The sequence below is a fragment of the Lissotriton vulgaris genome, chromosome 3_1 (assembly GCF_964263255.1).
Source record: "Lissotriton vulgaris chromosome 3_1, aLisVul1.2, whole genome shotgun sequence".
In the NCBI taxonomy this organism is placed as follows: Eukaryota; Metazoa; Chordata; class Amphibia; order Caudata; family Salamandridae; genus Lissotriton; species Lissotriton vulgaris.
In genome coordinates, this window is record NC_141689.1 from 1,415,693,243 (window position 1) to 1,415,718,029 (window position 24,787).

A 24,787-nucleotide genomic window follows, 5' to 3' on the forward strand; every position below is an offset into this window, starting at 1 on the left:
TTGATATGTGGAAAAAGCTCTTTTAAATGGGAGCAAGTTAGGCTCACCATACACACATCCTTCAGCTATGTCAAACACTCTTACAATATCTAATCAACGCACCAAGCAAAAATGATTAACCCTCCCCGCACCGTTTAAACAGTTTCCCACCCTTACAATTCTCCACCCCTCTTATTCTTAACAGTATAACTTCAAACCAACATTTATTTTAGTTTATTTAGATCTCTTTGTTCCTCTGAACTCTTCATCTGTCCCTATATTTGTATCACTTCACTGTCTATCCTACCTGTCTTGAGATCAGTCTTACTTGTCGACATATCTTTACTTCTTTCTTCTCTGATATGCTCTTCCTTCCTTTATCAGCCCCCCAAATCTTGTTCTTTGAAACATCTCTCCACCACCAGACAAACCCTCCCCAGAGGTGTGCTTTCTGTATCCCACCAGCTTACCATTCTGCATGAAGTTCTCCACCATGTCTATCAATTTTTCCTAATAAATCCTGTTGGCCAGTAGAGACAAATGAATTCCGTCATGGAGGAATTACACCAGACATAGAAACATAATATTCTCGTGGCTCACAGCTGTATTCTTCTCCTTCATACAGTACCCCACAATCTCTCTGTTCCCCTCTTTCATTGTCATGTTGATTGCTGTAGGCTTTTTTGTCCCCCTCCCTACTTTTCTGGGCAGTAGATGTATTTAGGAAACAAATGCTCATGCCCACCTGCCCTTCACTTTGGCCATCATCTTTAATAATTCTGTCCTTGTGGATTGCACCAAGTCGTTTTTGCCCAAGTGCAGCGCTTTGAGTGGGACTAAAAATCTGGGGGGGGGGGGGTCTCTCAAAGGGGCGTGGTCAATGTAATTAAGGGTGTGGCTTAAAAGCACATGAGCTAAAAATCTGTGCTTAGCATAGTGTGCCACCCGGCTGGTATTTTGCTCCTTCTGTCATTGCATGCAGATATATAAAACAAAAAGTATCATTACACCCACAACAAGCCAGGACTACTGGATTTGTCAATGGTTGTTGGTTACATACGATAAAGAAGCACCAATTACGGTTTTGTTGTATATAACATTGAAAAACCTTCAGTTCTGACATGATGAGCCTGAGAAAGAACTATAACGAGTCTCTTCGAAGCTACATCAGAGGCAGTGATGGGTGGTACAGCTGCAGAGTTAAGATTTTTCTTCCATCCTGAGGGTGAGGACAAAAATGGAGAGCCCAATAGAAACCTGTCTCGGGACCTGCTGTTTAGAACTGCTGGTGCTCAGCACTGGCAGGACCCGGCCTACTTAAAGACCTACCCAAGTGTATCGACACCATGCCCCGTCTGTGCCATTTTCCCTCATTTCCCACAGCATGGGAATCAACTGTCCCCTTCTCATCCCCTCCAGTGCCAAAGTTCCTCACTACCACATCTTCCACTGGTAACCCCATCTGCATCCCATAACACTGCCTGCCTGCATGCTCTCATGCCCCTTTCACGAGGGAATGCCCATAGATCCAAAAATGTCCTTCCTAATGCTCTATACCTCTCCACCTGAGGAAGATATAACGTTGTTCTTCTCCGTCACTCTGATTGCCATATCCCCAGTCGCACAAACCCCATATACTGATGTCCCTCCATCTGCCCCAATCTTTTCAACCTCTCTTCTGTGAAACTAAATCTGAACCTTTCCATTGCTGTTCCACACCAAAAATCCAAGGTTGGTTGGATCAGCTTAAAAGACGCTCAGGGACATGAATTGCCTCTCCCACACCACTCTGCCTTCCACAAGGACAAACAACCTCCCTTCTTCCCACCTCCTCAATTGTACAAAATAGCTCTCCAACCATACCAGGCATTTCTCTTTCACTCCAGATGTGCCTATCTGTACATCTCTCCCTTTTGCTTTCCGATCTGTTTTACACTTTCTCAACCTCACACACAATCGGCATACTCAACCCTTACATCTTCCCATAATAAGCCACTATAGTTGCTTGACCCTCTCACTTTAGACTCTCTGAATGTCCCAAAGAACATAACTGAAAATATCACCCTGAATATCCTAAATTCCTAAATGGTGGGGCATGCAGATCTCTCTCTCGCAATTACCCTTCTCAAGATCTTAGTATTTATTGGTCTCCTTTTATCACCACTTTTTCCCCATTCCCTAGCACAACCTATCAAAATACATCTCACTAGATCATTCCTACACGGCTCATATCTCCCTAAAACACTTACAATAAAAGGCAATCCCAGCCAATTCCTGCAGTGGCTACTGGCACCAAACCCTTTTCCACCTGGCTCATCATAAAAGTAATCATAGTTCTGCTCCTTTTTTCTAGACCCCACCTTCCACACCTCCTCTTTGCTCTTTACTCCACAATTCCGTTTGTTCCATCCCCATGGTCTCCCCATTGAGTCAGCCAGTGTCTTCTCTGTCAGATACGTCACTCTCACATACCAATTCTCCACTTGTCTGTTTGCACTAGTGTCCCTTTTCTGTCTGTCTACGGGCCACACTACGGAATCTCACCCACTATGAATGAGACGGCGCATCAGTCATTCCATTGTCCAGCCCTGGTATATGCATGGTCTCGACAACTTATTCGATTTCAAGTACACTATTACTAGTTCTTGGAGAATTTGAAGCATGCACACATTATTGGTGGACATTACGTTTATCACATGTACCACTGCTTCATTGTCCACTTTATAAGTCACTATTTTGTCCTTCAAGTCCTCCCCCCACAATCTCACAGCCAGCACTACCAAGAAGAATTTCAAAAATGCTATGCTGCGCCTCATCTGTCTCCAGTTCTCTGGTCACGGTTTCACAAATCAAATACCCTCTCAAACGACCTCTCCAATGCACTCGAAATTCTCCCCTGCCTGACCCGCCAGAAAGAAAACACCACCATCTAATCTATTGCATCTTCTTGAAGTCACAAGGTCACACCATTATACTGCTTGGAACAATTACTCTATAGGCAAAATACAAATGTCCTCGGACCTGTGGAATGAACCACAGCCCACACTTCTTCCTCCCTACCAAATGCTTCAACATTGCTCTTTGTCTGTCCAGCTTGTCTTAAGGCAATTTGGATACCATATCCACAGAGTCTAAATCATTTACTAAAAATGTGAGGAGGATCATTGGGCCCTTCATCATTTCTTGAACCAAAGGTATGCCCAAGTTGCCCACCACCTTGTGAAACATGTCCATCAATCCCTTGCACTAATCCATCAGTTCTGCACTGTCAACAAATACCAAAATGCTGAGGTAGTCCACTAACTGTCTTTGCACCCATTTCAGGAAGTTCTACCTTTTTCAAAAAGCGCACACCCCCTTGAGCACCCCATTGGCATTGTCAACAAAGAACTGTCCCTTGTACTGAATGGCCGACAGTTGAAAGTCTTCTAGATGCACTGGCATCAGTCAGAACATGGATTGTATGTTCCCCTTTTCCCATTTCTTCTCCCGCCCTGCATTTTGACACTTTTTATATTGATGTTTCACTCTTTGAATATTTCAGTTTACAGTCATTCTGGTCTATGAAGCAATTCATGGAACACCCTTTGGCCATGACAGAAAGTACTGTATCAAGAGTGGCATGAGATCTGGAATAATAACTGCATCCACAATGACCTGCAATGCAACCCTTTGACACTTCTGTCTTTAGATTTCTACATACCACTTCAGTCCCCTGTTCACCCTGTCATCTTCCCTAAGGCCTTTCCTGTCATCCTTTTGCCCCGGCATCCTTTCAAGGAAGTGTCCCACAAATCCCACCTCGCTCTCTGGAACTTCTCAAACTCCAGGCTCTCCCCATGCATTCTACCCCACCCATTCCTTCCAAAATATTCCCTCTCATTCGTTCGCTCAATCTTGCTTTTTTCTCCAAATCTTTCCATCACCCTCCTCTACACTCACAGCCAGTGTCCATACTTCGCCTTCTCTTGCATTCTGTTCTCCAGTGGCTGTAGTCCATGTCTGTTGTCTTCTCTTCAGCTCTCCTGCTAGACCGGTGCCATGGCCTGGCTCCACCCAGCTCCTCTTTGGGCTAACACTGTTGACCCTCCTTAGCCTTTAGCACCTCATTCTTCATCTGATCCTGGCCCTGAAGATGACCGATGGTGCTTCTCTCAACTTCTCTATAATCTAATGCTGCCGTGATGCTAACACTTCTGCCACCTGCCATGTACTGGACAGTGGGCCTGGTCCTCCAAACACAGTGCATCTACATGTCCCCGCACTTCTGTTCCATGCAGGGTCTGTAAGGTCCATACTCCTAAAATATCTTCCTTCTACTGTGCCGTCCATCTTCCTCGGTCCCTTCTCTTGTTCGTGCCTGCTGGCATCGATTGCTCCTTGCTTTCTGTCCCTTCTGTCTGCCCGCTGCCCCTTGTCTGCTTTGCTGGCCTTTTCTTTTACTTCTCCACCAATTTTTTTCTGGTTCTCCCTCCCTCTCATCCTTGACATGGCTCCTCCCCTCTCCTAGAGTCATGGTCTCCCATGCATGGGGTCAGAACAAATGCTGCACTACCTCTGCATTTTGTTGACAGTGCAGAACTGATGGATTAGTGCAAGGGCTTGATGGACATGTTTCACATGGTGGTGGGCAACTTGGGCATACCTTTGGTTCAAGAAGTGATGAAGGGCCCAATGATGCTTCTGACATTTTTAGCAATTGATTTAGACTCTGGATATGGTATCCAAATTGCCTTAAGACAAGCTGGACAGACAGAGATCAATGTTGAAGGATTTGGTAGGGAGAAAGAAGTGTGGGCTGTGGTTCATTCAATAGGTCCCAGGACATTTGAATTTTGCCTATAGAGTAATTGCTCCAAGCAGTATAATGGTGTGACGTTGTGACTTCAAGAAGATGCAATGGATTAGAAGGTGGTGATTTTTTCTGGTGCATCAGGCAGGGGAGAATTTGGAGTATAATGGTGTGACGTTGTGACTTCAAGAAGATGCAATAGATTAGATGGTGGTGTCTTTTTTCTGGCGGGTCAGGCAGAGGAGAATTTCGAGTGCATTGGAGAGGTCGTTTGAGAGGGTATTGATTTGTGAAACCTTGATCAGAGAACTGGAGACAGACCAGGCTCAGCATAGCATTTTTGAAATTCTTCCTGGTAGTGCTGGCTGTGAAGTTGTGGGGTGAGGACTTGAAGGAAAAAAGAGTGACATATAGAGTGGACAAGTATTGTGCCAGTGCTGCCCCTCACTCCTCCTATGACGTGGGATGGAGCCACATGCCAGCCTCACTGCCAGGACTCAAGCCAACACTGCTCTTTTGGGCCTACCTGGTGTCTCCGACATCGGGAACCCCTCCGTGGTAGAGGCACCCTGCCCTGAGTTGGCACACCTATAAAGTACTTCAATACCTAATGAGTGCTCTTTAAGAACCTACAATTATTTTGCACATTTCGGTGATAAATAGCACTTTTATGTACACTATTTGATCTCATGTTTTTCAAACCTTTCTTGCCAGGAGAGTCCACCACCCTTTAAGCCCTTCCAGCATTTGGGAGTGCTCACTCGCTGGAATGCAGGGCAAATATTAAATCCTTTCACTTCCAAAAATCACCAGCCGCCACTCCTTATTTGACAAATTCTAATGATGCCTAAATTAGGGTTAAGACTCGGAGTAAGAGAGATTTCCTGGATTTTTCTGTACGCCACATGCTCAGTGTCTGTAAAGAAGAGTTTATCAATCATGGGAATTAAAATGAAATGTTTTAACTCTTGGCTGTGGCACATGCATTTATAAATATGACATTATTTATTCCCCACAAACAAAATAGCATATGGATTGCAAAGAACAAAGCCTTTCCAAGTTAAAAAAAGACAATTATTTCACTATACAGCTACCTTAACATTAGCAGAGAAATGAAAAAAATAACATTGTTCCACGCATAATTAGCTTTTACATGATGTACACCAATAATGTTTCGTCTTTCATATCTTCACAAGCTAAAATAATTGCTTCACTTACAGGCAAAAGTCAGAGCAGCCCGGACTTACAAACAGTCTTACTTTATTTCAAATCCTATGGAGCAGGAAGGGGAGCTTGCTGGCGCAAATGGGGTTGGCTTTCACAAAGATGCAGCTGGCAGAACGTCCAGGGCACAACAGGCAGGGGCAAGCTTTGTGAAGAGAGTGTTGACCTGCCTAACTTGTTGCCCATGTCAAACTCCACACAGCGACAAATGGGGCTATGCTGAAGACTGACCTACCACAGTCAGGCCTGGTCTAACTTGAGCAAAGGCTGATACTCAGCTGCCACCATGTCTGGCTGGGTAAGATGGTAACCTCAGGTGGTTGGGTGGGCAGTGCCAGGTAAGGGCTCCAAGAATGAAAGGCAGTGCTTAACACATACTTATGACACTCTGCCACACGGTGGCGCTGGTCATCTAATTTAGAGCTGAGCAGAACAACAGTTGTTCATGAATACAATACACATTAAACGAGGCATATGTCTTCAATTATTGCGCCCGTGTCTGGCCGCGATAATTGAACACATGTGGGCTTTGGTGCGCGTAACAGACACCAATAGGCCATAGGTGGAGCTATGAGACTGCCTATGGCCTATTGCGTGTTCTGTTAAAAACAGCACGCACGCAAAGCCCAATCAAAATGGACCTAAGAATGCACAGCTGTGTGGAATTTCAAGGTCCATTTTTAAACCCCCTACAAAAGGGCTGTTCGCGAGCCCTAAAAATACCAATACTTGCCTCCCCATCAATTCCTTTAACTTTGGGGACCTGGAATAATCTGAATTGTCGCACTTGCAGGTAAGAAAGATGGTTAGTAGTTATTTTGGTACCGTCACTGGCAGTGATGACAGGGCAACAGGTGGTGCAAGCTGCTGTGGCCTCCTGGTCAGGGCCCTGGCACTTATTATTTTACAAATTAAGCACTGGATTGAAAAGCAATGCCAGCAACATCTCAGCAGCAAAATATGACTTGACAGTGTGTGAAAAGCAGCTTGCAGGTGAGGTCTCAAGGCATTCGGTTGTAGGTATCCATGCGTTATGGCTTCTAGCAGGTCAGTGAGGCAATGGGTGGGACAGGTAAGTCCTCCTCCAGGCAGTAGGCAGTGAGCAGGAGGCAGTTTGATACTCTCTCCTGGAATAACCTGTGTACGCCGCCTACATGCTTTAAAGTGCATTGATGCCTCTGCCTTGTGAGGTTGCCACCCTCTGGGCAGTGTGTCATGAAAAGAAGCTGCATTTGTTAGTGCAGTGGGTTAATGCATGCACTGCAGGGGTCTGTCTTTGACCTCGTGGCCACAGGCTTGAATCCCAGTGGGTACACTCAGCCTTTCATTCTACTGAGGTTGCTACAATTAGCATAATTGAGTTGAGTAACAATAAACATCTGCTATTGGAGAACTAGCGCTTAACAAATGCACATGCTTTGATATGATCTAGGGGGTAGGGAGTGGGACTGGCTGCTACCTGGCCTAGGTGAATGGACTTGGGGTGGAAATGAAAAGATCCATGCGGTGTGGGGTGGGTTATTTCAGGACTTGGTGCCCACTTCTCTCATATAAGGGAGGAAGTCTTAATTGAGCTGCTCAACAGCACCCAAGGCCTCTCTGTGCAGGAGAGAGCCAGGGATGGAGGGAGCGAAAAGCAGGCAGACCTCATGCTGTGGCGTCCCAGGTGGGCTCCCTGTTATTGTCATGGTTCTATACATGGCGATGAGCCCATGCCTCTTTCAAACTTGCCACAAGCACTATCCTTGCATTCCTTTGTGTGGTCTCCGTCCCCCTTGGACGGCTCAGCCATGGCCACATTCCCACAAAGAGATGGGGCCTGAGCAAAGTTAGCAAATAAATAAAATTACCCAAAAATTGCCCATTAAAATGAAAAATGTGCCACCGCTGGGTTTGGTCAGTGGCCGTTTGGCCTTCGGTTGAAAAGTTGAAGGGCCAATCCAAACTTGGTGGTCACCTGTCATGCTTTGCTATGGCACTACAGAGACTGGCCTTACGTCCAGGGGATATACTGATCACAGACAGTGAATTGAGGTCAGTGGATGCACAGCACGCATGAGGCACAATCTAGGCTAATTATTTACCCCGTTCTACACCTGCAGGAATCACAGTACATACGTATGCTTTGGAGGTACAATCTCAATAGGTGCATCTGAACACTTGGCAAACTCCACAGGGCAGGGTAGAGGGAAGCTCACTGTGCTTCTATGCAGAACCAGGACGGACGGCTGATGCTTTAGAGGTGCAATCCCAGGAGATTCATCCTGACCCCTGCAGCTTCCGGGTGCTAGCGTGGAGCTCACTGTGCTTCTAGGCACAGCCAGGATGGGCGGCTGATGCTTTGGAGGTGAAGCAGTATCCTGGAAGTGACATGTAGTTCATGGTGGTTCTACGCACATCCAGGGTAGTTGGCTGATGCTTTGGAGGTGCAATCCCAGGAGACGCATATTGACCCCTGCAGCTTCCAGTTCACTGTGCTTTTATGCTCAGCCAGGATGGATGGCATAACCCTGGGCGTAGTTTGAGTAGTAGCGCTATGCGTAGTTATGCGAAGTGCACTTCGCACTGCGCGAGCTACACGAACTGCGTAGTGCACTGTGCAAAATGCTGTTTGCACTGATTGCACAGTGCCAGATGCTTGTCCGCACCGTGCAATCAGTGCAAACTGCATCTTTTACAGTACAAGCAGTCATTTTCTGTCCCTCGAGTAATTTCTACTCGAGCTGCAGCTCTCTCAACGTGGACTGGTAGTTTCTCATAGCGATCATACACGACCACTCGCAATGAGAAACCTGACCTCCCCGCGTTGAGAATCTCGCTGGGAGGTTTGATTTTCACGCTCACGATCGGCAATTTGATTTTGCTGATCGCTAACGAGGAAAAAGTCTCAACGGGATGTCATTTTGCTCGCTCGCGGTCACCAACTTGACGTTGAGGACCGCGAGCAAGCAAAAAATTACCACTACGCTATGCTACGCTACGCGTGTTTGCACTGTGCTACATGCAATTCGCGTAGTGCGAAGTAGTGCAAATTTCACAAACTACGCATGTGTAGCGTAGTACTTCATCCAGGGTTATGGCTGATGCTTTACATTGACTTTGATGATAACGGCAGCCCCCTGTTCCTCAACGCACAAATGACTCAATCCAAAATAAGTGCATCTCCACTACAGTAAGAGTGCAGGACACTACTGCAAATGGAAGTTTGATGGGAACAAAAATTTCGGGTCTGTGAAGTTGCCAAACTATTTTGTAACCTACACCATTAAAAAATTTGCTGCGCATACCCCTAGTAGGAAAGGCAGTTGTGGGTTTACATTTGAAGGGGTGCACACACACGTATAGAGAAATCATCATTTGCAAATTCGCTTAGAGAGGAGGGGGTGGAAGAGTGGCCTGGCACAATCAGAGAGCACGCCTCATTCATGCGGGAGATGCTTTCTTTACATACGCTTGTCACCTCCTTTCTCTTATGCCAGCTCCAGGTTGGTGCAAATGGAACTCATATGAGGAAAGATATTCTCCATTTTTTTACCGCTTGCAAAGAGAAAAGGTAGCTAGATTCTCATTTATGGAAAATCCAAGGCCAGGCTATCTTCTGGATTTTTCAAAACCCATGCTAATGTCCACGGGCTGATGACTCGTTATTATGCTGGAGGGCATGGTGTGTGCTACTTTATACATATTCATAAGGGTCAGCATAAGGCGTGGTTCAACTGGGCCACATTCAAGCCTTTTGTATACAGACTTCTGCAATGCACAACTTGACCTACGTGGATCTAAGTGCATAGGCCTTTGTCTGATCAGTTTGTTTTAAATTTAAACTGACGTCACTGTTTTAAAGTCTGGCCGAAACAAGACCCTCTGTTGTTCTGTGTTTTGTATCTGAATTGGGCCATCCTTCTGCGAAATAGATTTTATTGTTGTGAAAGTTGTCATCACTCATTTATTTTCAATGCCCTTTTATGTTACTCTGGCATCCTTCCCAAGTCAATGAAATCTTGTCTCTATGCAGCAAAACCGAACAAGCCCAAAACCAACAAGAAAGGGAATGTTGATGAAAAAGCGAGGCCTTTTCTCCTGGTCTAAACCTGTCACAGAACTTGGCAGTTCTAAGACAGCTTTTGAAACAAAGTAAAATGGTATTGTCAAAAGAAACAACTGAGATATGTGAAACAGTTATTATGCAACTATTATATGTCCCTAGTGACGCAATGCAGAAAATGTGACGAGGTTGTCCTGAAATTCCCTTATCTTAGAGATATTCATAGGTGGCCCTGCGTGGCTTGGCAAATCTGACTTAAGGATTGCTTCACCCTTTGATCACCTTGGGTCAAGCAAGGGCAACGCAACCCTGTGATAAACCTGTCCCCAGGTTCCCCAGTTCCAAAGTCAGCTGCTCTGGTCTAAGACCACATTTCCACCCCCATGTTAGAGTGTGTCCCCAAGTACCATAAACTGATTGAACTTGCGTGTGGTTCTTATGCGCCCGAGGAGGGCCTCGGCGAAGGCAGCGTGGGCTGCACTCCACTGGCTGCCGATAAGGTAGAGAGTCCTGTTTAAGGCAATGTGTGTTTGCCATCGCATCCTGCAGGGGACTGCCCCCTCCTATCTGTCGGAGCTACTCACCCCCTATGTCCACACACCAACTAAGATCATGCGGTGTGGGTTTGGTGTGTGTTCCTGCCACCAAGAAAGCTAGGATAGGTGGACGCTCTTTCCGCCTGCTGGCTGTCCAGCACTGGAACAAACTCCCCGTGTACCTCCGGATGGAGGCCCGAGAGAGCTTTTTCAGGAAAAAAATTGAAAACGTATCTTTTCCCCAGGATTACTAGGTAGAGAGGCTGTCGGGTGCGGAATTCTTGCAGTTGCTCCGCAGCGCGGGGACACACTGGCCGAGTGTAACCATGCGCTTTATAAATGTGCCTATTATTCATTATTTATAATATTATAGCAAATAAATATAAGAATTTATGTTTGGCATTTTTGGGATGAACAAGGGTAATTATCTACCTGGAGGGGTGGCCTTAAAAGTCTGTTGTCCATTGATGTAAGAGTTAACACATCTAGAAGTGATGGGTCTTGGGTGGAACATTGGGGGCAGATTTACCATTATGTCACACAACACAACAGAGCAATGCAACTTGCTGTGCTGCGTTGCAAGAAAGGGAGATGGCAGAAAGGTTCCATATTTACAAAGATATGGAACATTTCTGCTCCCTCCTTGTGGTGGCGCACTGTGTGCTGCCTAGCACTAATGCAGGCGCCCTAGCACCACAGTGCAAGGTGTGGACAGGATTGTTTTTGTGCAGGAAGGAGCACCTTCTTGCACAGAACAGTCCTTAGAGGCATATTCCTCCTTGTGTGCAGCAGAATGCAGCACAAGTGGAAAGAGGAAGTAACGAAGAGAAGTAGATATATTTCTCCTCCTTACGCCTCTGTTGGGTAGTGCAGCATTCTGGTGCAAACCCAGGTTTATAAATCTTTGTAAATCTGGGTTTGCGTCCAAATGCAAGGATCGATGCATGGGAACACCCATGCTCCAACTAAGTAACACCGACCCAACACAGAGTATGACAGGGCGGCCCTATGGGCTGCCTTGCATTACTTCGTCTTTACTAAACAACACAAATACATGCAAAGTGGGTTTGTGGGGCCTAATAAATCCCAGTTAAGGACTTGCATTGCTTGCGAATACTTGTGTCATGCAAGGACAACACAAGTCCTTAGTAAATCTGCCTCAAGATGTGACTCGATGGGGTTCAAATTTCTCGCTTGTTTGTATACACATGAAATTAATTGTGTTGTCAGCAGGGGGCATATTTACCAATAGTTCACCCAAAGCAGCGCTGAAAGGTAAGTTGCTGAGCTGTGTGGGCAGGAGTGAGCAGAAAAATGCCATATTTACCAAGATATGGCGCTGTTCAGCTCGCTCTATGCACAAGAGCACTTGGGATGCCTACCGCTAACGCTGCCACCCTTGTCCCATGGCGTTACGGGTAGGACTGATTAGTACAGGAATAGATACCTTCCTGCACAAAACAATCTTTAGAACACTCATGTAAGAGAGAGTAAGGAGAAGGAAATGAGATATTTCTCCTCCTTGCACCTCTGTTGGATTATATATCTTTGAAAATATGAGTGTGCATCAAAAATAAATTGGTGAATGCACAGGATCGCCTACACTCCAATCATGTAAGGCCTAATGAAAATGAATTTTGGGTCGGGTCTGCAATACAAAAGTGACACAACTCGGCGCAAAATATTAAAAATTCTGGGCCCAGATTTTTTCCACAGAAAAGTAGGAAATAAATACAACCACTTCCATTTTAAAACCCAATCATGTTCAGCAGTACTAAAAGAAGTTCCCCATTAACAATGCGTGCTCCCATGCGAGCATACTTTGGACTTGTTTTCTTAATATGAATTCCATTTTAAACCTTTGTCAGATAATTAAATGTTAGTCAACTTAAACTAAGCTGGAACACTGCGGTGCTACGTTGATTCCATCTTCTTAACTCGGGTCATCTTAATTGTATTTTCAGTTACTTAGCTCACTCTGCCATCTAGTGGCATATGAGGGGGAAGACAAGGCCTATTCGTAAAAACACATTTTAGAATGGGAGTTAACATTTCTAAAGCCGAATGACGGATTACTATTTTGTGTTCAATATAATCAATATTTTCTAGGAGAAAGAATATTTTAAGTGTAATTTATTATGTGTGCTGCATTGTCAAACGGTAAACATATTCACATTTTCATTTTTCGTCTTCAATGCGGCCTCCACTTCACTGCTTTCTTTCAGAAAAGTGTATTTTAAAAGATTTGCTGTGTAAGTAGCTCATGAACGATGTAGTGGTCCAAACTACTTTTAAAATTACTATTCTTTGTAATAGGTTTATTAACCCCATGGGCAATCGGTAGAAGCCTTACCTCACCTTGGGCTGGATGTACATAGAACTGGTCACAAAATACTAGTCGCAATTTTTGACCAGTATTTTGGTGACTATTGTGTTGATTTGCGAACCGGCCTATGTGCTTATAGGTAGGTTCACAAACTACTAATTTGTAGTGGGTTGTAATTCGACCGACCTCATGAATAATAATGAGGTAAGTTGCTAACTGTAACCCACTAGGAATCCCAGCCATCAAAGTGATGGTGGACAGTTGAGGTCAGTAGAGCACCATATCTGTGATTGCTTTTTAAGAAAGCATTTGTTTTTATTAAATGCAGCCCAGTTTCCTTGAAGAAAAAACGGGATGCAGGTAAACGAAAAAAAATGGAAAGTGTCATTTTTTTTTAAGAGTAAGCAGCAGCCCATTGGACCCCTTCCCAGATGCGAATGGCTTACCACTTTCTTGAAGGAGGTGGTAAAATATTAATGTTTTGTAACAGGAATTGGGGTGCATAAATTAATACATTCCATTCCAATTCAGCATTTGGAAAGGGATGACCTAAACACGTCAATTCCAAATACCAAATTGATATTTGGTCGAAAACCCAAATTGCCAAATTGTGATTCGGTAATGTGTTGCCAAATAGCAATTGAGGTTTGATCCATCATAAAAATCCTTTTTGCGTTGCAAACATAATTGGACTGCAAAAAGGGTTCATACATCTGGTCCTATACTGTGGCATAACGAGGGGGACACCATGCATAGTACATCGAGGGCCTCTCCCACCCTCGGATCTAATCAGGAGCTCTGAGGCCAAGGACCTGCCACCTGTGCACAGTGCAGGAGGGGCCCTTATGGAGCCCAGGGTCCCCAGCTCTGAGGGGGCTACTGTTACACACCTGTTCTTGTATATTTTTGCCAGCTCCCGCACACTCTAGCGATGAACATTCTGGGGCATATTACCAACAACTAGCGATAATTATCGCTATGTTGGTTTAGCAGGGATATTTTTATCACCGAGCTGCAGCGATTTTTATCGATAAGGAACCTTGCTATTATCAAGGTATATCTCCTAAGCGATAACAATCGGCCAAAATGCATGAATATAGCTGAAAAGTCAGCGATATTCATGCATTACCAAGCTAATGCTCTTAGCCATGTTATCCACCTATCATTGGATAACATGGCTAAGAACTGCTCAGGGGCAGGTGTTAGCATTTGGAGATATTCGCGCTTAGCGCGAATATCTCCAAAAGTTGGTAATAGGAGATAGCGATGTTAGCGACTGTTTCCAGTCGCTAACATCTTGGCACGCCCACTTTGCATGTCATTAGTGATAAATATCACTGACATGGAAAGCGGGGCCCAAGATGGCCGCTATCTCCTACTAGCTGTCGCTAACTGGTGTTAGCGACAGCTAGGTAATAGAGAGATAATTTTATCTCTGCTTTCTTGGCTTTTAAAGCCAAAAAAGCGGAGGTAAACCCCCTTGATAATATGCCCCTCAGTTCTTTAGAAAAATGTCCTCAAGTTATCTTCTTGTACAATTTATTTTTATTTAATTATGTTTTATTGCACTAGTGTACTCAGGCGGATGGTCCAGAACACCAGAAGATCAAAGAAAGGGCTGAGGCAAGCAATATACAGTGGACACAGTCAAGAGACAAGCATAAGACATTCCAAAGAGAGGTGCATTAAGAGTCCAGAGAAGATCTCTTAAACTCCCTATGGGAGAAGAAGTTCAGCACAGGGCCATCAACATTAGACATGCTTTCGATATCTTCAGGACCCTGAAGGAGTGCAACAACCAAAGCGTCCTCTGATATTTGGGGCCTAGTCCCACAGAAGAGACGCAATCAGCAAATAGCCAATGTGTTAGTGGTTTACCTGTGAAAGTAAGGGTATTTACTACCAGTACCTGAAGGAGAAGGCTGTCCTTTTACTACACCATTTTTGGTCCTTTCTTCAAAGTTCATAACTTCCTTGTAGATAAGTTCTGTGCAAAGGAAGCAAGAGAAGAAGGAAAGTGGGTATCCAGAGTTTCAAATGAGGAGCGAAATAATATGGGTTATGAAAAAGCAGATCTTAAATATGCAATAGAGAGTTTGAGCAATGAATGATAGTGAAATTCGTTGTAAAAATGTCCTCATACAGAATGATCAATTCGGGTGTAGAAAAAAAGAACTGCGAAAATAAAATAAAATTCGGTTGAATGGGACTGCAGAGCCAAAATCTGTGCATCAAAATATAACAATTAGTCAACTGTCGCAAATGGCACAAGTGCAAATAGGTACTTGTTCTAAAATGTGTACACATAGACAAATAAAAGAAAGACTTGGATGGCTCATAAACAATAGAGGTAAACCAGTACTAAAACAACTAGAGAACACAAAACTCCTCAACTAGTACTTAATTTAGTGTGTAATCGTGAAGGTGGAGAAAAGAGGACCCAGTTTGACCCAACACACATAGAACTAAGAAACGGAATGCAAAGAATGTAAGGGAAACATTAGATTGATCCGATACATATTGGTTGTGCCACATACTAAGTTATATTTTTACATAAAATGAAGCTGTCACAAAATCACAAAATACACTCTGGGCCTCATTTATGAAAAGTGACGCATCGCTGCGTGAAAACAGCGATACGTCACTTTTCATTGTGCCCTCCTTGCGATGTAAGATGCGTCATATTTACAATATGACGCATCATGTTGCAAGGAGTTACAGATACGTCAGTATTTCTGACGTATCTGTAGGAAAAAATGACGCATTGCTGGAGTGTGTCACAAAAGTGACGCAACTCTAGCAGTGGGTCATTACACATGAGCAAGTCCCATGTGAAATGTGCCTGCCTCAGTTTTACGCCTGCCATGAGGCAGGCGTGAGATATTGACGCATTTGCATCCCAGAAGTGGCGCAGTGAAATCTTATAGATTTTACTGCGTCACTTCTATAAACCTTTCTTACATCGGAACGACTCCCTGCATACATTATACCTGGCGCAGGTATAATGTGGCGCAGGGGTTTACAAAGTGACACATCTACCTAGATGCATCACTTTGTAAATATGGTGCAACAAGGCATATTTTTTACGCCGCTGGTGCGTCACAAAAAGAGATGCACCGGTAGCGCAAAAGTGACGCAAGGGCTCATAAATTAGCCCCTCTGTGCCTATCTTCTTTGCACAAACTGCACTTTTAGTAAGCATGGGTTTGCATCGGCTTCTGCACACATAGGCACTGGGCACCGGCTGCTGGAGGAGGGCACTCTTCAAAATGTCTCACGTATTTCCATTTGAACCCAGATGTAACCCTACATCGGGAGCACATAGTGCAAAATGGATCCAAGTGCAGTTTATGTATCATGTCTTTCAGTGGGGGATTAGCGATATCCATTTGCAGGCAGAGAGATGAGAAATGATTGGCGAGAGGTGGAGTTCCAGGTCGATAGAAGAGGATGGATACATTCTCAAACTGGCAGCACACATGATCATGGCAATTATCGATCACTAATTACCCTTTTCATACTCGGTAATACACTCATATATGACAGAGGGAATTACACGAGAAAAACCAGAAGAAGTTAACTAAAGAAAGATAATCCAAAATTTGCTTGTGAAGAATAACTGATATCGACTAACCTCAGTCCCTCATTTAAGAAAAGTGCAGAGCCCTCATTCCAAGAGGTGCAAGAATCCCGATTCACGTGCAAACTCCTATTTGCACTTGATTCGGGCTTCCAAGATGTACATGAATTACTGCACCCAGGGGCAGATTTACACAGCAAGTCGACATGCTGAGCTGCGTTGCGTGAAAGGAAGACATCCACAATGCGCCATATTTGCAAAGATATGGCACAATTCCTCATGACGTACTATGGTGCGAGGTTGCCTGCGTTACAAGTAGGATAGTTTTGTACAGGACGGGATACCTTTCTGCACAAAAACAATCCTTAAATGCATTTTCCTTTTTCTATGACTTATGCGAAATGCATCACAGATAGGAGAAGGAAGTAACAAGGAGAAACAAATAAAGATATTTCTCCTAGTTACACTTGGGTATGAGAGGCGTACCATTCTGACGAGGTCCTAGGTTTACAACTCTGTAAATTTGGGAATGCACCAAAATCCATTAGTGTATGCGTGGGAACACCCACACTGCACCCATGGAATGCTTCCCAACTGCAAAGCGATACAAAAGGCGATGATGAACAGAGCGTTTGAGCAAATCAAACACTCACCCCCAGTCAACAGATCTGGGTTTAATCCATCACCATTCTTTAGCTCACTCAGCAACCCCAGTTCAAGGTAACACAAGGCAGCAAAATGCCCTGCTTGTGTTACCGTGGATTTACTAAACCACGCAAAGACTCACAAAGTGGCTTAGCTAAGGGCTTGTCTTGCCTTGCATCACCTTGGGCGATGCTAGGGCAATGCAACCAATTAGTAAACCTCGCCCACAGTGTCTTTTCTTAACCACTCAATTTCGATTATAAAAAGTACAACATCTCAGAACTTTTGTGAAAACAAAACATTCCGAATTCCTAACCTCAGAATAGGTGCAAAGCATTTGATATTACCATGTTACTTCCCATTGTAGGATGCCAAGCCAATATGATAATATTGCTCTCAGTGAACAGCACACCCCTCGGTAGACGTATATTCTGGATCCACTACAACCGCAGCGAAATAATGGTTTGATTAAAAGGGCCCAAGTGTGTTCAACCAAGGGAATTGCTGCTGATTTGGTTTTCTTTCACTTTGTTCACAAATGTAGAACTTCAGATTATGACAACTAGAAAGTAAACTGGAGCATTTTTGGGAGGGGAGCAATTGCAGACTAGGGTCCTGCTTCATTTATTTATTTATTTGTATTTATTTATAAAGTTTAATATAGCGCTAGCTAGACCCGTGGGTATCAGAGCGCTTTACAAACACAAGGAAAAGAAAAAAAGTTGCACTACATCACAGGACATGAGGATGCATAAATATATAAGCAAAGACATCACACTTAAATGTACAGTGAAGGAGTGAAAAACGCAGGTGGTTGCAAGAGTCAGATAACCCCCATCAAGGATGGCAGTTTTGGTGCATGCATACTCAGGGCCAGACTGGTCTACCAGCCACCAGGCATTTCAGCAGGCTATCAGGGTGGGTGGGGCTTTTCATTGCCGGTTGTGGTCCGTTTTGCTGCTGGGGCCCTGCTGGCCACGCTCCTTCATACCGCGCTTCTAAATAAACAATGGAAAAAAAAATGGGTTTAAAGTATGCTTTCAGCATGCTATGAAACCATTTGTTTTTGCTTTGTTTATTTAGAAGCGCTGCAAGTAGGAACATGGCCGGACGTTCCCCAAATGGCAGTGAACCCTGCCCTCCCCCTGCCAGCCCACTGAAACGCCTGGTAGCCAGTCTGAGCCTGGAAGGGCAGAATCCTTGATTCTGGTCAGTATCCTCTAACAAACACCATTCATTACCAGATCTCTCACCTGGATGGGGTATGGACCGCAGACAGGAAGCTCTCTGGTGCTTTTCTATGCGTTTTTTCACAATTTCAGGAGTGAAAGATTACATTTTCTTCCTGCTTTGAGCAACCGGAAGGTGTAAGTGGGAGGGCTGGGTGGATTGGATAGAGGAGTGAGGACAGGATCGGCATGGCCGTACCAGGCATCGGCATTTCCCCGGGAGACAGGAAGAGTGGAGGTCAGGTATGCAGTGATGGGGGCGGGTTTTGTTAATGGGGGCCGGTTTTGCAGTGGTGCTGCAATATCGGTCCCCAGTAACAAAAGCAGCAGTGCCTGACACTTGCATTCTCCCTCCCTCCACCCCCCGGTCCCCGGGGGCTAGTCTGACAAAACTGCAAGAGCTGCTTGGAGTTCCCAGTCCAGTCGTAGGTGGGGACACAGGTCCAACTTGATTCTGTCAAAAGGGAGCACTGTTCCTGCCCCTGTATTAATGCAGGGGTTGGGCATGGCCAGGCTGTGCTTTTGCATGTAGCCCCTGCCTGCATAATTAAAGAACCGGAAACACCCAGAATTGCAGGTGAACAATCCCACGCAGACATCACTCCAAGTGAAACACCGCTACTTATAATCAGGGCCTAACTGAGGATCACTTGTGCTGGAGTCACTACTGGGACTAATGTGTCTGGCGTGTGATTGACTGGAGCTGGCTGGTGAGCCTGGCTCCAGAAGTTGGGATGGCTCCACACACGCCGCTCCTGGGTCCCCAACGCTGTCAGTCTCACCTGCGCAGCGCCAAAGACATCGGCTGCAACAGGGTGAGACTACAGCTCCCAGGGAGCTTAGAGGCACCACCGGACTTCCGTCCACGAGAGCGCCTAGAGGCGCTCAAATTCGAGAGGCTCCCTCGGTGGAGCGGTGGTGATTTCTTGCCCGAGAAGACCCACGGGCTGTTCTAAGGACTCCGCACACGCCGCTCCTGGGTCCCCAACGCTGTCAGTCTCACCTGCGCAGCGCCAAGGACATCGGCTGCAACAGGGTGAGACTACAGCTCCCAGGGAGCTTAGAGGCACCACCGGACTTCCGTCCACGAGTGCGCCTGGAGGCGCTCAAATTCGAGAGGCTCCCTCGGTGGAGCGGGTGTGATTCCTTGCCCGAGAAGACCCACGGGCTGTTCTAAGGACTCCGCACATGCCGCTCCTGGGTCCCCAAAGCTGTCAGTCTCACCTGCGCAGCGCCAAGGACATCGGCTGCAACAGGGTGAGACTACAGCTCCCAGGGAGCTTAGCGGCACCACCGCATGAGGGTCAAAGTATTGCACAAACTCCAGTAGATCAGCCTATAGAGGCAAGTCAGCTCACAATACACAAAAATAATGTTATTTGTTGGAATGTTGCCGGGCTGGCCACTAAGATGCAAGATGAGAACTGGATTAAATATATTAAATGTTTTCAGATTATATGTTTACAAGAGACTTGGTCAGTAGAGTGTGACCTTTTTATTGAAGGATGCAAGGCATACTTTGTACCTGCTATAGCAGTAAGCAGGGGCAGGCCAAAGGGGGGGGGGGATGGTCACGTTTATCTCTGTAGCTATGACATGCACAATACAAAGAAGGGCATCAAGTAACCCTGGTATCCTAGGCTTAGTTTTAGCCAAAGATAATTGTATGGTTGGTCTGATCAATTTTTTATAATTCTACTAATACATGCACAGCTTTTAATAACCTAAAAACCTTAAATGACTATGTTAGCTCATCAATAAAGGACTGCTCACATAACCTAATGATCATGGGTGATTTTAATGTTCACCCCTGTTGGGACCCTCTAATGAAAAATCTTCAGGAAATCCATTGTGCTAGACATGAGGGCCTGCACTTGGAACATACATTGGAGGGGGACTTCTTTAATGACTTATTAAATGACAATGATCTTACATTAACAATGGCACTGTGTGATCCCATGAAGCGCTTTGATACTCCAACTTTCAAAGGGCATGGGAAAGGGACATTTATAGATTATTTGTTATTAACTTTGCCAATGCAGGTTTTTGCAGATTCATTCACTATTGAAAATAATGAATTTAGTGATCACAATCCACTGACTATCCACCTTAGGGGTCCTTGGGTGGTTAATACAAGTTGCAGTCTGTCCATGGGCAGGGTAATGACAACGGATGGAAGACGCCGCCTAAAATGGGCCATGTGTACTCCTGACCTCATATATAAAAACCTCAAAGATACCTGTAGTGAGGAAATGAATAGCTGCACTCTGGATGACTCTAATCCAATGCAGGTCCTGTCTGCATTTCAATGTCTAACAGACAAAGTTTCTATCTTAATGACAGACCCAGCAAAGAAGTCTAGGAAAGAGGGGCCGTGTTGGTTTAATCAGGAATGCTCTTAAGCTGCGCGCAACCTGAGATCTGCCCTGGCAGCAAATCCCCGAAACAATGAGATAGTCAAAGGGTGTCGCAAAGAGCTTAAACTAGCCACTGCCACTCGTAAAGACTCTCTGAGGAACGAGGCGTGGAATGAGATCTTGGATCCACAAACCCTGAAAAATAGTTCTAGATTCTGGGCGGTAGTCAAGAAACCATTCCTGGTGCAAGATCCAGGAGAGGGACTAGAAAGTGTATAATGGGGCAACCTCCTTCAGAGTAAATAGAGGAGAGGTAATGGTAGGGATAGAGGGGCTTACAGCTGGTAAAGCACCAGGACCTGACGGGATACCCCCTGACCTTTTTAAATCTGATCCCAAGTTTTGGGCACCGATTGTTGAAGCTGTTATCAATGTAGCCGCTAGAGTCAGGTGCCCATTTTCCTGGGGGGTTTCCACCATTGTCCAGATTTTTAAAAAGGGGGACAGGCCAGCCCACTCTGTTATAGGCCTATCTCCCTAATTAATTCCATGGCTAAAATAGTGGGGAGAATTGTACTGCTGAGACTTTCTGACTGGGTGATGGACAATAACATCATGTCTATCTCACAGTATGGCTTCTGCAGTGGCCGATCAACCATAACACAATGTTTAAACCTTTACTCAATACTCAGCAAATACTGTATTGCCCAAAAAGGCACAGTCCACCTAGCCTTCATGGACCTATCCTCAGCCTTCGAATGTGTGAACAGGGGAAGGCTCTGGGGTTCCATGAAGGAGAAAGGAAGTGGACAGTGGGATTGTTAATTTTCTTGTAGATCTACATAGTAACACAAGTGCGAATGTCAGGTATTCCCAAGCGTTGTGCGTAACTGAGAATTTTAGAACTGGGAAGGGTGTGCGCCAAGGTTGCATACTAGCCCCTTTCCTTTTTAACTTTTATATAAATGAACTTGATAGCGTTTTGCAGGAGGTGAAAGCTGATTGTCCTAGGGTGGGGAGAAGGAGTATTCCCGTTCTTTTATACGCTGATGATGCGGTCTTAATATCTAGAACTGAAAAAGGTCTCCAATCGTCACTCAATGCTTTTAAACAGTTTATGGAAGAAAGAGATCTGCTGGTTAATAACTCCAAATCATTCATTATGCAAGTTGGTAATCGACCAAAAAGACATTACACATTCAAACTAGATAATGAAGTAATTCCATTTTCTAATACATTCTCTTATCTAGGAGTTCTTTTTGATTCTAAACTGTCATGGGGTCCACAACTTGCAAAGAAAAGATGTGGTGTGGTTAGGGTTAATGCTTCTATTTTTAACTTTGCTTCAAAATTAGGGAAAAAGCCAACTCTCGCAATGATGAGATTATATGATGCTAAATCAGTAGCAACTGCAGTCTATGGTAGTGAACTTTGGGGTTATTTGTCTTGTGAACAATTACAGATTGCAGAAAATGCATTTTTAAAACGCCTCTTGTGTGTCCCGGCCGCCACTTCCAACTTTGCAGTTCATGAGGAGTTAGGAGTAGAATATTTGAGCGATATTCTCTCCCTATGCCCATTGACCTGCTGGTTGAAACTGTGGCTGAGCCGAGACATCCCCTTAACACACCTGATTGTAAATGATTTCATTTCTCATAATAAGGCACTAGGTACCCCATGGCTGAAGTATTTAAAAAACAGTTTTTGTGAGCTGGGCCGCCCTTAACTATTTGATCGTCCGACTGAAATTGTAAAAGGGGATGTTGAAGCAATTAAGCAGTCTTTTCATCTGCGACGGAAGGCCGTGAGAGAGGGTGCTGAGTTACAGAAAACAAGTGTAAGGAAATATATCATGGTTAAAACATGTATGACAATGGAGCCTTACCTACTCAGCACATTTAGTACCCATGAAAAGTTCTTGTTAACAAGATTTATATTGAATTTGTTACATCATCTGCTTATAAGACCAAAAAAAGATGCTTTTAATAAACTTCCTGCACCCTGTGGCTGCGACGGAAAGTCTCCACAGGATATGCTGCATTTTATGTTTTTATGTAGATTTTATGAATATCCGCGTAAGCGCTACCTGCTTGTTCTTTTAAAGAAACTTAGGGCCAGATGTAGGTAGCCCTTTACCGATCGGAATCGGCCGAAAATACCGATTTTCGGCCGTTTCCGATCGGTAAAGGGCTACGGAGATGTAGGGGCACATATTCAGTAATTTTACCATATCGTTATTATTACCAAATCGGTAAATTTACCGATTCGGTAATATTTACTGATTCGGTAAAATTACCGAAAATGTAATGTGGGTAGCCAATTTTCCATTGGCACATGCCTTTCAGAATCGGTATTTTACCATGGAATACAAATCCATGGTAAAATACCGATTCCTGTGTACATGCACATCTGTGCATCTACACATGTGCCATGTCACAGACAGACGTGCCCTTAGGGCATGTCTGTGTGCCACATTGCACACATGCCCGTTTTGGGGGTGCTAGAGGGTGTCAAAGTGACACCCCCTGCACCCTTGACAAAATCGGTATTTACCGATTCGGTAAATACCGAATCGGTATTTGAATTGAATCCTATGGGCTTCAAGGCCCATAGGATTCAATAGCAAATACCGATTCGGTATTTACCGAATCGGTAAATACCGAATTTGTAAGGAATCGGTAAAAAATCCAGATGTTGGTACCTACATCCCATTTACCGATTTTGAAATACCGAATCGGTAAAATTCGGTATTTCAAAATCGGTAAATGGGATTTACCTACATCTGGCCCCTGATTTTAATCAAATACGACCAGCCTTTTTATATTTACAATTGTTGCACAGTGATAGTATCCTCCAAATAATTGAATTTTAAAAAATGTCTCTTAGAATGCGAATTTGTCTGGATCAATGAATGTTAATATATTAATGAATTACAGTTCTGTGGAACTAATGTAGATAGGGAATTTTATCTTTGTAATTACACTTCACCAATGTTTTTTGTATGTACAGTATGAAATGTGTACTTTTATGGTTGAATCAAACCGAAATAAAGTCTCTTTTGAGACTAATGTGTCTATATGTTTACAACTATGCATAGGACACAGTAAGCATTACATACAATACTTAGGGCCTAGTATATTAAGGTGAGATTGCAAAGCAACCTGTGCTTTGAGCACAGTGACTGCTTTGTGGACACGCCCTTATTTCATACTACAATGAAAGTTGTTAGAAATGGCGATTTCCGATTGTTATTGTGTTCATCACAAAATTGGGAAATAGCGCCACCATGTGGCTGGCTGTCATGAGTCCCGGTGTTGACAATTAAGTGTTGTGTCGAGCACCGCAGGCCACTGGCTCAAATTAAGCATTGCATCCTGGAGGGGAAACAACCTTTACAACGCAACTTTTACAATGCACTACCACTACCATTACAACAAAACTTTTACAACGCAACATCCATTACATCGCATGCCATTACAACGCAACCATTACAATGTATGACACTACAACGCATACCACTACAACGCATGTCATTACAACGCAGTCATTACAACGCATACCATTACAACGCATACCATTTCAACACATAGTACCCTTACATTGTCCAGCACTTACCCTACTGTTGCACCCCCTGGAGTTAGAACAGTAATTTTTACCCCTACACTATCCAACACTTACCCTACTGTTGCACCCCCCTAGAGTTAGAATAGTAATTTTTACCCCACACTATCCAATACTTACCATACATGCAATGTAATGTTATTAGTTGTAATGGTATGCGTTGTAATAGTAGTATGCGTTGTAATAGTATGCGTTGTAAAGGTAGTATGCGTTGGAATGGAATGCGTTGTAAAGGTAGTTTTTAAAAGTTCATTGTAATGGCATGCGTTGGAATGGAATGCGTTGTAATGGATGTTGCGTTGTAAAAAATGAGTTGTAAAGGTATGCGTTGTAAAAGTATGCGTTGTACCGTCATCCATCCATCCTGGAGTCACAGGACTGCACACCATCTATAAAATGAATCACAGTGCCTAGCTTGTACTTTAAGGCTGAATAGTTCCTAGAATTCTAAAT

The 24,787-nt window shown here is 44.3% G+C and overlaps 1 protein-coding gene across 2 annotated transcripts in view; it reads right to left on the reverse strand.

Annotated features, from left to right (window-relative positions):
• MAPK10 (mitogen-activated protein kinase 10) overlaps positions 1-24,787 on the reverse strand; it is a 561,444-nt gene that overhangs the window by 12,912 nt on the left and 523,745 nt on the right. For both annotated transcript variants that reach the window (XM_086961881.1, XM_086961882.1), the window contains exon 11: positions 14,812-14,889. In XM_086961881.1, the coding sequence (XP_086818007.1) occupies positions 14,812-14,889 (78 nt within the window). The remainder of the gene's footprint in view (positions 1-14,811; positions 14,890-24,787) is intronic.